General features: G+C 46.2%; 1 protein-coding gene across 2 annotated transcripts; it reads right to left on the bottom strand.

Moving 5' to 3' along the window:
• Positions 1-1,442: 1,442 nt before the first annotated feature.
• FBXW10B (F-box and WD repeat domain containing 10B) lies at positions 1,443-16,114 on the bottom strand. 2 transcript variants are annotated; one of them, XM_074889132.1, is made up of 13 exons: positions 15,988-16,114; positions 12,943-13,152; positions 12,714-12,841; positions 11,611-11,733; positions 10,932-11,044; positions 10,287-10,490; positions 9,215-9,336; positions 8,532-8,680; positions 7,453-7,595; positions 6,558-6,716; positions 5,332-5,525; positions 4,170-4,352; positions 1,443-2,614 (listed from the first exon to the last, which is right to left on the bottom strand). In XM_074889132.1, the coding sequence occupies exons 1-13, from the start codon at positions 16,094-16,096 to the stop codon at positions 1,734-1,736; spliced, it is 2,718 nt and encodes a 905-aa protein (XP_074745233.1). In that variant the 5' UTR covers positions 16,097-16,114; the 3' UTR covers positions 1,443-1,733. The 2 variants fall into 2 exon arrangements, with proteins under 2 accessions (XP_074745233.1, XP_074745232.1); XM_074889131.1 differs by having other exon boundaries at positions 4,164-4,352.
• Positions 16,115-16,438: the final 324 nt, after the last annotated feature.

Raw genomic sequence — 16,438 nt, forward strand, 5'->3', positions numbered from 1 at the left:
CCCATACGTTGATCCCCCTCCAGTGCATCTCTGACGCCCGGCTCCCAGCTTTGCATCCGCTGTGCTGAGCTAAAGCCGGTCGCAGGACTGGGTCGAGCTCTGCCTTTGTAGGTAATTTCACACCCCCTCTGTTGGCTGTAGCATCTTGCAAGGCCTGACCACCCACACCTGCAGGGAGATGCTGAATTATTGGCTCCAAATAGGAAGATAACACTCTAATCCTCCTCACTTCGGCATGGCTGAAAAGGCATCAGCCTTTCCGTGATGTTTTTCCACCAGGCTTCCTCTATTACATGCTTTTTTCCAGGGGGGTTGTGCCAGAGGGCCTCTGGCTGCAGCTGTGCTGGGCTTACGCCTGATTTCTTGTGAGAAAGTGCCATCCCGTGGCTAAGTGTGAAATCCTTGCTGCTTCGTGTCTGAAAACTGAGGCAAAGCCACCTCAGACAGCTATAATCCCTGTACCGTAGCACAGATGTGCTGCAAGAAGGCCAATTGCCAACCTCCATCCTCCCTCATCCCACCCTGCTCAGCCTTTCGGCACCAAACCTGAACTACAACAGTCCAGCTCCCACATCTTCAGTAGTTTCTTTTTACGTGGACACTTAGTTTTTATTACTGGTTCATTATTATTCTTTGGGGGACAACTGTTGTTATTTTCCACTGTTAGCAAGGTCTGGCTTAATCACAGGGTTTGGAAGTTGGAGATAACATTAAAATCAACAAAACAAAACTAGTCCTCACCCTACTGTGTGGGGAGTTTCACAGACTTTCATCTCAAACCAAAACTGCTGCTGAGAGGACCCTGACATGACCATGGGCAGGACTGTCCTGCCTTTAGCCTTTAAGGCAAGAAAATAATGGTAATATGGTATAATGGTCTAGCTACTCAGAGTTGGACAGCTAGACAGGTTTTTGTCTTCCCAACTCAAACCAATTTAGGTCCTGAGCATTAATGGAAATCAAGCACATTTAGGCATTTTATCCACAAAACCAGAAAAATAGAAACCACTACCTTTATTTTTTATTTAATACAAATTAAATTTTAAGCTGCTCTGCGGCTGGGTGGCCCCCAGCATGTCCTGGTGCCTGGGGCTGGACTTGGCACTTCCCCTTGCTGAACGTCACGAGGTCGCTCTCAGCCCATTTCTCCAGCCTGTCCGTGTCCCTCGGGATGGCAGCACCTCGGGATGGCATCAGCCACTCCTCCCAGCTTGGTGTCATCTGCCAAGTGCTGAGGGTGCACCCTGCCCCATCATCCATGTCACTGTTTAATGAAGATGTTAAATAAGATCAGCCCCAGTATTCACCCGTGGGCTACACCACAAGCTACTGGCCTCCAACTAGACTGTGCACCTGATCACCACCCTCTGGGCTCAGCTCTGGGCTCAGTCCACATTTCTTCAGCTTATAAACTCTAATGAATCCACACAAACTCTAATGAGTTGTTTTGGGGGTTTTTTAATTATTCACACACAGTAGAGCCATATCTTGAGCTATATTAGCATCAAACAGTGCTGTGTCTGTAGTAACAGCAGGTCTAGCAAGACAAATCCAGGAGAGGACTCAGTCTATTGACTGCCTTGAGAAATAGGGGAATACACCAATAATATCTCTTAGGAAAACTTAGAGAGGAGATGTCTTTTATACTTAGAAACCACAGGAATCTTCACATGGCAACTCAGCCGCACACCAGAATCTTCACATACTCGTTGTTTGTAGACTAAGGGATTACCTCAGATAAATGTATTGAACCCAAGTTCAGGAGCAGGTGTTTTCCCCTCCCCAGTAAAAGAGTCTATAGGTAGGCCTTTAACTTTCCTTAACCAGGCCTTCTTGCACGCTTTCTGCTGATCTTCTGTGAGCTTTGTCTGGTGTGCCTGATACTGAGCTACAGTAGCTGCCTCATACGCCTCCTTCTCTTTTCCTGTCAGAAGCCTGAACCCACTGTCATTCTGCGAAGGGTCTGCAGCATACAGACAAAAGGGCTTTTTTCTCCTGGAAACTGCTTCTTTTTTGATTTGTTCAATCCTCTCACGTGCTGATTTGATCAGTTCAGAAGAAGCTGTAAAGGTATTGATAAACTGGATGTCATCTTGAGGGAGAGGAATGACTTTACTGTGACCACTGTGAGCTTTCCTTTCTTGCAGCAAACCACGACAAGTCTTGGGACGTACAAGGGAGGGAGCAGGGATGGAGGAATTCACAGTGGGTCCATACAAAGAGTTTTTCAGCTTGAGCTGCAGCAGTTTGGTTTCAAAGGGTATAGAAATTCTTTTCATAGTCAGAGAATCACTGTGCAATCTCGCACGTTGGAGCTGGACTGTCTGATCCTTTTTGTGTTGCAGAGGGGTTGTGTATATTCGTGCCATTTCAGGGTGGTGTTGCTGAGGTTCCCATGGAGGTTCCCGTGCTTCCCCGACTTTTGCAGTGTGCTCAGTACTGGACCTGACTGGCGCTGCCTTGCAGGCGTTCTGCAGCATGCTGGTGGTTAAGAGGAACTTGTCAGGGGACAGTGGACAACTTGGACCTCTTCTCTTTTCATGCTGCAGAGCGGCTTCTGCCCTGTCAGGACGTGCAGGTGCATAGAGAGAAGGGCCAAGTCCAGATTTGCCATCTGTTTCCAGAAATAAAGCAGTACATTTGGAGCTGAGTTTGTGATCGCTGTGGGCGGGTTAGTACTCTGAGTAAGACCAAGGATGGGTGCTGGACTGACAGGCATATGGATGGTCCCAGTTTATCTACAGAACAGGCATCTTAGGAAGCTACAAGGCAGTGGTGCCCATTTTGGTTTGCTCATCCTTACCCTCACTAGTAACGCTGCCAATGTCAGAGGTAACTCTGTCTTGGCTGACTGAGAAGTGTTCCTTGCCATAGCCTGTATGGGTCAAACTGAAGTCAGACTCCATAACATATGTTGTATTTGTGTGTGGAGGGCTTGGTATCCACCGTGTTTGAAACCATGCTTTCTAAAAGGAATGAGGTTCCCCATCACCTCTTCCCATACACCCCTTTCTCGTCCTACAGTTTGTGCTTTGGGAAAAGCCTTCAAGACAAGTTGGTTCCTGGTAGAAATCTTTGAAGTAGCCAACAGCTAAGAACCACTCTGAACTATTAACTACCGAGAGCTGCAATTGAATTGGAAATCACAAGGCATGCTTCACAGCCTAGCTTTGCAGTCTCGGGGGTGTATGGGGTGACCTGTGCTGTATGACAGACACATCAAGATGGATTGTGTGATTATGGCCTTGACTAAGAATTTGATGGGGATTATGACACAGACTGTGTAAGATGCTCAGTCCCATGGCCTTGCCATAGCGATTAATTTGTCACTTTGCTTTGCAATGTCATGCCGTTCACATGTCATTGCTTTGCAATACAATTCTGTTTTCCAGGCTGGTTAACAAACTTCTGCCCGCTGGAAATGTATTTCAGAGAACATTAAGTTACAGTGCAGAAAGGCAGAATACAGCAAAACAAGCTAATGAAAATTACTGCTTGTTCCTTGTCACAGAATTTACAGCTGTTTAATCTGCACATACACATGACCCTGCATCTTAGTTACAAACACCAGGGGTCTGGGGTTGGAGATTTTCAATTGGTACAGCTCTTCTGAAGTAAGATTTTGGAGTATGTCTTAAAGTTTAAGATCCCAACAGATTCTGAATATAGAACGTGAGAAGAGTTAACTTGAGACAAATGCCATATGGCCACAGACCATGTCTGTGATCTCAGTACTATCTCATTTACAAGTTTCAGGTTGCCACGTCACTGCTGAGACGATTTACATATAATTTTTAAAAACAATTTTCTGAGATACTGCTATTGATTCAATACCAACTACTTGAATAAATTTTGTGCACAATTCTCCTACACCTCTTAAAGAAATCAAAAAAATAGAATAAGGATACAGTAAAATCCCCTAGATACCAGAGAACTAGGCTTTATAGCTAGAACTGATCTCTTGTCCTATTTATTTGATTGATCTAAAGCAGCTTCTGTAGCCATCACAGGCTCTGCAAAGTGATCTGTTTTACCCCTGCAAACCTTTAATCCAGAACGGGCCTGTCTTCTGGAGATCCTCACCTTTTGTTTAATCCATTCAGTTATTTTAGGTGCACTTGTTTAAAGAATTACTGTCCTACATAGCTGTGAAGAGTCCTTACCAGTACGTGCTAGGATTCTTGCAGAACGTGCTCTCGCTGACTTTCCCGAGGCAAAGCCATGGGGCTGGGTGGTACCAGGAGCGAAAAGCTTTTTCTGCTGCTCTGCCTGATCATGAAAATTCTTTTTGATCTTGAGAAAATGCTGCTGCTGCTGGCAAGCTGCTGATTTCATCAGTCCATTGCAGAGAGCTAGAAAACGGAAGGAAGAGTCATCTCTAAACTTCACTGGTGTTAAATTGGTTTTTTTATTAAATAAAATCTTCATAACTGATGAGATTTCAAGTCTTTGGTTTTGTCTCTTATCACAGCTTCTAAAGGCCTCGGTATTAGAAATAATCCAAAGATATTTGATTAGCAGAAAACCTCACAGAATTCAAAGATGACAGCAAATGTTGATTTTTTAAAAATATTAAGTATGTATACTCAACCTATACATTTTTGCCACTAAAATTAAAATATATTGCACTCCCTACTTGCTTCCTGTTCCTACAAACTGTAGATCTTTTACCAAGCAGGGCTGCATCAAGGAGGCCAGCATCTGATGGCCTTAAAGGCACAAAAACTTTCTTAGCCCATGAGTTTATCTGCAACATACAGTTTGATTTTAGAGCTGGAAAATTTGTGATACATACTGTATTAAATAACTGCTGATTTTTAAAAAAATAACATCACCATGTTACAATTTAAAAGGTGCCTGCTTATGTGCAATCACATTTCCTCGTGATGGCAGATCCTGAGTGCAGGTGTCCTATGACTTTCTAGAGTATTTTCTAATAAATAATTCAAGCACTGAATCAGCAGCATGTTTCCGTGCATGCCAGCTGTACGAATATGAATAATACTACTGATTTCTCTATTACTCAGTTAGAAAGTGACAGTGCCTGTCTTGACAAACGTGTTGAATTTATACCAAACCTTTCTAAAGAGGTACAAAGGTTTCACAAAAGCCTGGAAATGACAGAACTATTGAAATGCAACAGCACATCTACCAGACTGCACTTTAGAAAAGCAGCGTCTGTAAATTGATTCAGATGAAGGCAGTGGGTACTTGAACTCATTTTAGAAAATGGCAGCATATTGCAGAGGCTGTATGTAATCCTTTGAGATGTTCCACAGCTTTTTGGTGGCCACCAGTGTATGCAGCAAGACAGCACGAGCTGGTCAGCACCTTGTGTCTTCAGAGCAAGTTGATGCATGTGGCCGAGGTCGGGGCGTTTCGTTCGCTGAAGCAATGTGCTGCTTGAAGTCCCCTTGGGCCATTTTTTCTTCCCCACCATCTCTCTGTCGGAGTCTAAGGTATAGTCCCACTTGACATCCTCAAACTGGAACATCAACAGACTAGTTGGTGAGTTGATCACCAGCCTGGAGAAGGGAAGAAAAAAGCTGTTAAAAGCACAGATATCATTAACACAGCAGTTACTACCTAACAGGGCCGGTTGCTTCTGTGCAATGCAAAACCTGAGGGCACTTAAACAGTCTGGAGATAACCATCGCTTGTTTAAGGGAGCAGTAGCAATTAGTCCCATCAGACCAGTCCAATCAGACGTGGTACATTTTAACTCATACTATGTATGAGCTCTGCGGGGCTCTTTTCATTCAGCTCTAAGGCAAAATTAGTTTTAAAATAATTAGGATGAAAATTGCCAACAGTGGACTAAGCTAGATCAGTGCAATGCCAAAAGAAACTGGAGACACCACGTTATTAGGGTCATTTAAACCTAAATTGGTGTACTAGGTCTGGCTGGGATGGAGTTAGTTTTCTTCATAGCAGCCCACAGATTATTGTATTTTAGAGTTGTGACCAAAACAGCATTGATAACACAGCAGTGTTTTAGCTATTGCTTACACAGAAGCTGGGAACTACCTTCAGTTTAGAGGTGCAGATGTGAAGGAACCTGAAAGAATTTTCCATTATTGGCTTATAAAGAGGCAGGTAAAGGCTTTGTCAGGCCTGGGCTTGATTCTCCAACCCCTTAAGAAATTTGGGTTCTCAATTCAGCTTTACAGTTGGTCCTTAGAATCGTAGAACTATTTAGGTTGGAAAAGACCTTTAAGATCATCAGATCCAACTGTGAATCTAACATGGACAAGTCCACCACTCAAGCATGTCCCTAAGCACCAGGCCTACATGTCTTTCGAACACCTCCAGGGGTAGTGATGCTATATCTTAAGTTGTATAGAAACAGGAAACTGTAGATTGCTGAATGGACTAAGCAAATCTATTTTCAGCCATTGCTAACAAAACCAAGTTATTGAAGCAGTCAATAAGCAGTAAAGCCCTTTAAAGCTTATTTGTGAGAAGTATGGTAAAAAACCCCCAAACCATAATGCCTTAAATTACAGTGTTATCTACCTAGTTTGGTTCAGAGACTGATTGCAGCTGTCATCACCAACCTGTTTTCTGCAACACAGAAAGAAGATATGGGATCCCCTCTGCTACTGGCCATCAACACTTTCAGGCAAGTGCCAGTCAGGTAGTTAAATATACGAATCCTTCCGTCAGCACAGCCGCTGATGACTCTGAGATAGAGGAACTCCAGAGACAGAACTTCCCTGAAAACACAATATGCCAGTGTTGGAACACTCATCATGCTTTCACAAGGAGACGTGATCAACCACCTCTTTTGTCTCGGAGGAGATGCAAAGCTCTGCCTCCATCAACAGGCTGAACAAAGAAGCTCACTGAGATATTTAAACGGCCGAGTAGTGAAGTCCGTCATAATCACTCCATGTCCAAACAAATCAACCCAGTACACCCTCAGAGCAACCAGTGGCGTTATGGCCATCTGCTGTGTTTTAAATCTCATTTTTATGTCTAGGAAATTAAATTAAAACAATATGATGCTACAGTTTTCACAGTTCTAATAAACAATTAAAGTTTTAGAAGATAACAATATACAGTTGATAGGGTTCAGCATGTAACTGAGACTCCTCCGACACAGACAGTATCTTCTGCTGACTAGGTGGCATGATCCCCTTCTGCATATGGGTTGGGATCCTTGAAATATTGGACTATGCACTGTCAGTCTTAAGCCACCCCTACCTGTGAGCAAGTGGTTGCGTATTTGCATTTTAGGTTGTTATAGGTCTTAACTGACAAACACTGGTTGTGACCACAATAGTGCCTGACACTGTTTTAAAGATGAAGATTGATTGTTGAAAGTGGGGATATTTCAAATCCTAAAACTGATAATGAAGGCGTTTTGTGTTCCTATAAGGGAGACTTTTTTTTTTTTTTTACAGATTTAGTGGACTGTTGAATACAACTCGAAACACATCCGACTCCTACTTAGGGTGGCGGAAAGCCATTAGGCATCTCTTAAGGTTTCCCAACATGCTCCATCCCAGGACGTATCCATCGGTGCTTCCTGTGACTAGGTGCCACTGATCAAAGGACAAGCACTTAACTGGGCCTTGGTGCCCCTCTAATGTCTGCAAAGTAAAGAAATAGGTGCAACACTGTCAGCAATCTGGATATAAATGTGCCAAGATATCTTATGGCATTCACAATAGCAGCCTTATATATTATACTGTCATTTTATTGGGTGTTATTATAATATATCAATACACCCTATGGATAACTGTATTAGTTTTATAATCACTTATAAGAAATATTCTGAGCTTGTTGATGATGATGAGCTACTGGCGTGGAATTAACATCCATTTTCCATCCTTATTACATGTGCTAAATAGATGTTACTGCACTGGGACCTTTGTGATCTATTGAATCACCCAGGAGATCACAAGGATTCACCCAGGAGATCAGAGTGGACTGCTCTGACTATAGTTGAAGGGACAATTGCAAACAGCTCAGCTGGCGCTGGGGTAGCTGGCGTCTGAGATGCATCTCAACTGGCAGCTCTCTTCCCCACAGGTAGAAGGAGCTTCGCTCCTCTCAACTAATTCTGGACGCCTGCTAAGGTAAAGCAGACTCTGGCCTCAATCGTTACACTGCAGAGCAGTATCCAGCTGCTTCAGCTTTATAAACTGGTTCTGAGAGCAAGTTTCATATTTTGATCTAACCCACGACACCTTCAACCCCAAGAGCTGTTAGCCAAGAGCTGTTAGCCAAGCCCTCCCCACCCTCTTCCCAGGTTTTGAATGTTTCTACAGGAGCAGAGATTAATGTATCTACAGAGATCAAGTAACGGTGGGGGTTAAGCAAGGCAAATCAAAATTTGGGTAAAAATTGACAGTTGTTTTCAAATCAGTTTTTATATTATTTGCTTACAAATAATTCTGCAGCTTCTTTTATCAGTTCAGACTGCTTTTGATTGGGTCTTCAACAAAAGCAAAAAGCTATGATACACTAGCACAGAAGATTTTTGACTATTTAGCACAAAATTATCCAGCTAAGAAGAAACTTACTTTGATCAGAGTGCCAGTATCAGCACACCAGACTTTCACCAGCCCTTGGCCACCCCCACTGACAATACGGGTGCCGTCCATTTTAACTACCCAAACAGCACTGTTGTGCTTCAGGGTCTTGAGACATTTCCCACTCTCCAAGCTCCACACTGTTAGGGACAAAGGGGAGAAATATTAAATATATATGCCCCAACAATAAATTTTTCTGATTTAATTAAAAGATACTACTGGAATTACAGTTGCACCTTCTACCTGCAGCTCTGCATGGAGCCAGGTGTTGGCTTAAAGAGTGTAATTGCATGGCAAAGGGTTTAAATGTGAAGTCCAGAAAATGGCACATCCTTTTCATCCGTATTCTGTAAGCTCACAACAAGGAAATTTCTGGCAAAGCTGAAAGTTAATACAACTCTTCCAAGACTTGGTCTAGCCCTATTAAAACTGAATAAAAGCAGAAATAATGAGAATTTATTCAATGACACAATCAGAGCCCTTGTGTGCACATGTGTCAGCTTAGGCTGTTCTGGAAGCAAAAACATGAGATACTAAAATTCACCTTCTGATTTATAGACGTACTTTCATACTCATACACTGCATGTGTTACACTCATCACAACTCCCAAGTACTCTGCCCATTGCTCACTCCTGTTTGCCTTCAGCTGGGAAGCTGCTAATCTTGGCTCTCACCTTTTACCATCCCGTCTCTGGCTCCTGACACAAACTTCTCTTCATATAAGTCCAAGCAGGTGATTGTCCCACAGTGACCGTTAAAAATTTTCACACAAGCACCACTGTATATATTCCAGCATCTACAAAGGACCAACCAAAAAGGGAATACAGTAATTAACTGATGGCTTATTCATCTTACTCATTATTTCCAGCTCTTCCCCCATACGCACTAGGTTAAAACCAAGAGTCATTCCGTTAAGGTGTTGGAGGATTTGGAATGACGAAGTCAGGCTTAGTATTAATTTTTTACCAATATTCTTTTGCCTCCAAACTGCCTGGAAACGTGCAGCTAGATTTCACCTTTGTCACAGTTACCTTCAATTAACCTTAAAATGTAGAGCCTTCCAGATAAGATTGTTTCTTTACCGACCAAGATGATTTCTGTTGACTTTATCTAGAGAACTCAAGCCTGCACTTAAACAAACAGCCCTTTTGGAGTGGGAAGGGGCAGGGAGGACAGAGCCTGAGTCGGTATAAACTCTTTCCCTTTAGTTAAATGCTCCTATGCAATTGCCATGCCAGAGCCAGGCAACCTGCTGTTTAGCTTTTCACGTCTCATCACGATACTTTTGAGATTTAGTGATGAGATGGAAGAGCTGATCTTCTCCACCCCTTGTTTCCGGGTGCAGTACCTGGGAAGGAGCAGCTGTACAGCAGGTACCCAGGTGTTGAGCCTGCTTAGCACAACAGGCCTTCTAAAACGTCATGGAGAAATCCAGCCTCCCTGAACTTGATGCTGACCTTAGCAAGGTCAGAATCTCACTGCCCATGGAAAACATATCTGGTGTCTTAAGATACTTTAGGAAAACCTGTGCATCAACACATCTTCCTATGTTACTGGGTGAAACTGGGAAACAGAAACTGTCCCGTGTGAGTGGGGGATGCGTTTCCTTGTCTATTGTCTTTCTTCATTGCTCTAATGAAAGTGATGGAAGGAGGATTCCTAAGGGTTGGAGTGGAAGGATTAAAGTTTCATTTTTCCTGGATTTTCCAAGGGGTGGTACCAGGGCACAGACCCAGTGCTGCTCACCTGATGCTGAGATCAAAGCTTGCACTGAGAACAAACCCTTTCTTCTCATTGAGGAAGAGTGCTTTGATGCTGCCAGCGTGGCCAGAGAGCAGAGGTGGCACTTCTTTCATTCCCGACGTACCAAGAAGCCTCACTTTTCGGTCTGCAGAGCCAACGGCTACCAGGTTTCCACCACTGTAGTGGATTATTCTGCTTCGGTCTGATCTAGATAAGAAATGGCGATTGAGATGAGCTTTAGCCAGCTAACAAGGTACAACGGGAACTTCTCTGATGCTTAATGGTCCTCACTGAGCATCCTGATGGGCAATACGCTTAAGTGGGTGAATCCTTTACAGGGCACCACAACCAAGGTCCCTGGTTCTTCATACCTGAGTCTGTATCTGGAGGGTAAGCTTAAAAAGGGGACAGGGCTCCTCCCGGCCCCATATCCCTTGTGATAGATACACTGTGGATCACTAGCCCTTACGTCTTTAAAAATATCTTCTCTTGGTATCTTTATAAAAAACTGGATTTGTCACTGAGGATTTCTTAACAGTGATGCTGAGAGACCCTTCTCCAGCCGTACGCTGTCACAGAAGGATCGCAGGGAATGGGACAGGTTTTCAGAAGCTGCTGTTTGGCCCTACAGCCGGGCAGTCTACTCACTGCTCCATGAGGACACGAATATTGTAGGAGCCACAGAAGACATTTCTCTCCTCCAGCTGGATCGTGTCAGTTTTCAGATCATGATAGGCTGCCTGCAGATTGCCTTCCTCCTCCTGAAAGGTAAAAGAAAAAAGTGAAAGAAAAGTAGGGAAAAGTGACCCAGGGAGGGAGGAACACAGCATTATTCCATAGTATTAAACATATCAGCTTGGTCCCCACTATAGCGATGAGACCAAGAGAGACAGAAGGCGTTGGTATGGAACAACCAGAGCACAGAAACTTCCTGGTCAGTGCCGAAACAAGGGTTGCTCCCATGCCATGTGCCGTGGCAAAAATGGAAAACCTGACAGCTACACCCTTTATTCTTTGGGGAAAAGGCCGTGTCCTTGTGATGCTGCCCAGCCTTGCCAGCACTCTGGCCTCAAGGCTCTGCGTGCAGGGGGGGGACACGTTAGGACACAGCAGGAGTTCAGGGATGCCGGCTCCCTCCTGTGCAAGAAGGTGCTGAGCAAGCATTATCCTTATGAAGTGCTCACAATGGTCGAAGCCAGAAGCGGGAGTGGGAGAAGAGCAAAGCAACTCCGAATTCACTGCCCTGTCTTCCAAGACTACCATGTCCTCCTTCCTCCCCAAATACTGAAATGCCAGATCCATGGAAGGCAAACAACTTCCAACGTACCTTCGTTTGACTTCCCCAATTGTGACCTTTCACTTCGATGACATCACCCTCTTCGTTTAACTGTGGAATTGTCACATCGACTGTTTTAGCATAGTTTGAAACTGCTCCTCTGGGGCACAACCCCTGGAACAAACCAGTAGAGGCGACGCAGTTACTGCAGAGCCCACACACATGAAAGATGCTGCCCATGTGCTGATGCTTCAGCATTTCCATGGGACGCTGAAGGTACATGCAAAGCTGAGCTGCACACACTGGCTCCTTGTCACTGTCTAAGAGACCTAGTTTGCATTTACCACTTTGTCGGTATAAGATTTAAATTCCTGTGAAAAATAATTGCTTTTTATTTTTTTCCAAATTCTAGTCTTGACCGTTTAATAAGCTGCAAAATTTCAAAAGTGCATCTCATCTTTGGTGAGTGCTCAGTTGATTCAGAATCCAAACCCACTGAGATGAGAGGCTCTCAAAGCATCTTTATCAATATTTAAGATTCATTTTTAATGTGTGAAACCTTCCATTAAGCCTTCCTGAACGCTAGCACAGAGCAGAGATTTCTGTTCTTTCTTCACAAATCAAAGCATGCGGAGAGTCCTAACTATCTCTTTGGGGATTTTACCTTACACTTAGCTTGGTGTATGGCAGATCTGTACTAACCAGGACAAGCCTTTCCTAGAAGTTCTGCTTTACCCTGTCCCAACCACCAGCTCCAACTTCTCACAAAGAAGCCTAGCGTTTCCATCTTCCTATGTGGGGCAAATGAAGCTCATTTTTGAGCTGCCTCAGGTAGCTCTGCTCAATTTCCACAAGCTCCTGGAAGTCCAGTAGTTGCATTTGTGACCAAACTCTGCTTTCTTGATTACAAGAATGTTTTGATCCTTTTTTGGAGTCACAGGCTCTCTAAAGGTCAGCAAAGCTGTTCTGTTGTGCTTACTTGTGGCAGTACAAACATCTGACCTGGCTTAGCTCTGCAGATGGAGGAAGAACGAACAGGGTGAAGTTGGGAGGTAGCTGCTAATAAAAGCATCTCCATCTAATGCCTTGGGCAGTAACAGAAAAACACACTCTTCTTAAAGTGCATAATAATGGCAGAAACCCAGGCATCATACCTGCAAATACAGGATCTTCTCCTGTATTATGCTTTGACACACACGTTCCTTCTTGACTTCTTTGGCCAGAAAATCCCAGCATCTACTCACAGCAGCACATGCATTGAGGGATTTTTCATCCAAAAGCCCTGAGAAATTAAAGGCACAGATTGACTAACGCCCTATCCACGCTAGAGACCATTCATTACCCTTGGGGGAAACCACCCTTGGAAAACAGGAGCAGCTTTACCCAGGATGTACATGGACAGGTGAGGTGGCAGGCAGCGAATGAAGTCCTTGGCTTGGTTGACGTTAGAGGGTGACTGGAGAGATGCAGGAACCACAGTGACATCTTGCTCAGCCAAGGACATAACAGGCGAGTTGTCCTCTGCATCAGCACCCTCCTGGATGAGGCACTTGGTGTTTTGGTGCCAGAAGCACATTCCTGGTGGTTGACCACCTAGAAGACAGGGGAATTTACAGTCTTGTAAGCGCGTGAGCTTTGGTGGGTGTTAACAGCACCGTTGTTAGTAACACACCGCAGGAGTTGGTCGATCTTAGTCTGACTCTTCTGCTAATCCCTTTGGCACTGTGCCCTTCAAAGGAAAATGCCAAAAACACTCAGGATCTTGCGGGGACAGTTCACACCAGCGGGGTTTGAGGGCAGAGGATGACAACTCTTCCCACTCACCACTGCCCTGAAGGGTCACAAGGGCTCTTCGCAGCTGGAAAAATCAGGTGATCAGAGGGACCACGGGAGACCCTGGGTGAGCTTGGTGGGGACACAGTGTGACAGTTTCGTCTTTACAAACACAAGATACTTTACCTCCTCCAACTCTATCTACAGCAGTCACCAGCACGGGAGGGTGACTGTCCCAGGCTCTATGGGGAATGCCAAAACAACCTCGTGCCAAGGACATAGCACTCCTTTCCTGAAACGAGTGGAAAACCTTCTCTTCCTTTAGCCATTAGATTTTCACCAGCAAAAATATGACTTGGGTTGTGACACTGCAAAAGGAAAGGGGGACAAATTTCTCCATTGGCTCCAAGATAAGGGAAGGGTAAACACAGCTAATGCCTTTCTCACATTAGTAGCTTTTGCTGGTGTCCACATACACCTCTAGCATCTCTGCCAAACTTCAACCCCCCACGGTGTAAGGCTTTCCTTCCTTTTAGGTACAACACCAGCCGCAGTGCTACGTTTTGAAATTCAGGTTGTGCTGGTGGAAGACCTTACACCTGGCAGAACATCATCTCAGTCAGCAGAAGGGAAGACGCTGTCTTTCATCTCTTCACTGAGTGCGTGCTGTCAGCACCTTGGCAAACCTGGGAGCTGGCTCAGAGCGAAGACGAGCATCTGTTGGATGGCATCACCTCCCTTGCATGGCGCTTTGAACTTCCCAGCTAACTATTGCCGTGGTCTGCCACACTTTTGACCCAGAACAAAGCTGTTCCTAGGCAGTGCCAGTTGTTTGTGTCCTGGTATGAAACACCATAGATTTTTCTCCTCTAGTATCAAATACTCAGGTAGTGGTACCCATCAGACTGAGCTGGCCAGTTCTTGCAGATGAGGTTTTACTTAAGAGCTGCAGAAGAAGTGCTAGCAGACCCTAGTGGAAATGGAATCTGGGCACGGGGCTGAGGACAGCTGTCTTCCCTGAAGGTGCTCTGGGATTCAGCAGATGACCCATACACATCTTCCTCTGCAAGAATTAACCAGAGTCAAACCTTACAGTAGCCATCTTAGAGCTGAAATAGGGGATTGCAGAAGTTAGAGTAGTATATTAAGTATCTAATAAATAAATTATGCTATATTATTTATTCTATCCCTTCTAGCTATGCAGAATTAGTCCCTTCAGTGCTTTCTTTAGTACAGTTTTTATTACTTAAAACATTTCATTCACAACCACCCCTCCTGAGATGCGTTGCCCAGGAAAATTCATGAGGAAGTTTTTGTCATTACACTGTTGTCAGCTACACTCCATTATAAGCCACATTCCTCTTCCCTTTAACGATCACCTCATTTACAGGGCTGCTGCACAGGGGTGCACACATGCGGGCTGGCCCTGAGAGGCTGATGCTGGGTCAGGATGAAGCTGCCAGGTCCGAATCCCCTCTGGCCCTGTCTCCTGCTGCCAGGAGCACCCTTCATGCTCTGTGCTCGTCCCCCACTTTGCCCACTCACTCCCTACACCTGGAAGGATCAGAGACCTAAACAATACCAGATTTGCAGAGCACAAGGCAAATAAAGTCTCTTTAACCAAGTAGTAATGAGTCTCTTTAACCAAGTAATAAGCGATAGGACAAGAGGGAATGGCCTCAAGTTGTGCCAGGGAAGGTTTAGACTAGATATTAGGAAGGATTTCTTCACAGAAGGGGTTGTTGGGCGTTGGAATGGGCTGCCCAGGGCAGGGGGGGAGTCCCCATCCCTGGAGGGGTTGAAGAGTCGGGTTGACCCAGCGCTGCGGGATCTGGTGGAGTTGGGAACGGTCAGAGTGAGGTTCATGGTTGGACTGGAGGAGCTTCCAGGGCTTTTCCAGCCAAGACGATTCTGTGATTCTGTGAAAGCTACAGTTAACAGTTATGTTGGCTGGGCTGTTTCTTTCAGCAATTACCCTTTGTACCGCCTGCATGGAGAATTTTAAAATACCTGATAGAGAGGGGAACAAGCATCGGGAGCTGCCAGACTGCTGCAGACGACAGAAAGGAGCCTGGGTAACGTTACCTCCATCTTCACATCACCCCTGGGCCACAGTGCTTGTACCTAGAGGTGGCTCTGACACGGCCTGAGCATCTCCACCGACTGCGGGCCGGACCAGAGCGTGACCCAAGAAAACTCAGGGGCAGATCTTGATCCACAGGACAAACCGAGGGTGACTGCAGCCCCCCACACCCCCCGAGGGACACCAGCCCTGCCACGCTGCCAACAGCAGCTCATTCCCCAGACAAGACGAGGGGCGAGGGCTGCGTGCTGCCTCTCTGGACCACCGTCCCGGCGGGAAGTGCCCCGTTCGAGGCCACGGTCATGGCTGACATCCCTCTGCCCCACTCGTGTTCAACGCGGCCACCACACACGGCTCAGCTGGGAGAAACCCAAGAGGATTTTTGGAGCTCAGGGGAAGCCGGCCCAGCCCCAGCGAGGCTGATAACCAAAACAGGCCCTAAAGGGAAAACCACGGCGGCATCAGCGCCCCCAAACATCAAACCCCACCAGCCTGGCTGCCCTGGGGGGGGGGGGGGGGGGGGGCCTTTGGGCCGCAATTTTCTGCCTGCTAAGCGGTAAATGAAGCATCACCTGAAGTTGTGTCCCGTGTCCCGGTGTCCCCACGCCCGGGCGCACACCGGACCGCTCGTCCCCGTGTCCCCCGGACAGCCGGTGGTGCCAGGGGCGGCCCCGCCACCATCCCCGGGGATCCCGAAGCCCCGGCCCCGCCGTTAGATGCCGCTCGCCCGCCGCCGGGCTCCCCCCGCCCATCCCCGCCGCGCCGCGGTTGCCGGGAAACAGCCGGTACCGTAACCCGCCGCCCGTATTGCTGCTAAGAGCGGCGCAACGGGTGAGTGGTGCCCCCCCGCGGCTCTGCCCAGGCAGCGGGGACGGGGCGGCCGCGGGCAGGGCAGGGGCACCGGCACCGCGGAGCCCCGGAGCAGGGGTCAGCTGGAAAGTAAAGCAAACGGGTGTTAAAAGTCCCGGGGAAGTGGAAGCGCAGTTGGCCTTGCAGTGTTTGTTTTTCAGAGGCACAAACCCA

The sequence above is a fragment of the Strix uralensis genome, chromosome 19, assembly GCF_047716275.1.
Source record: "Strix uralensis isolate ZFMK-TIS-50842 chromosome 19, bStrUra1, whole genome shotgun sequence".
Classification (NCBI taxonomy): Eukaryota; Metazoa; Chordata; class Aves; order Strigiformes; family Strigidae; genus Strix; species Strix uralensis.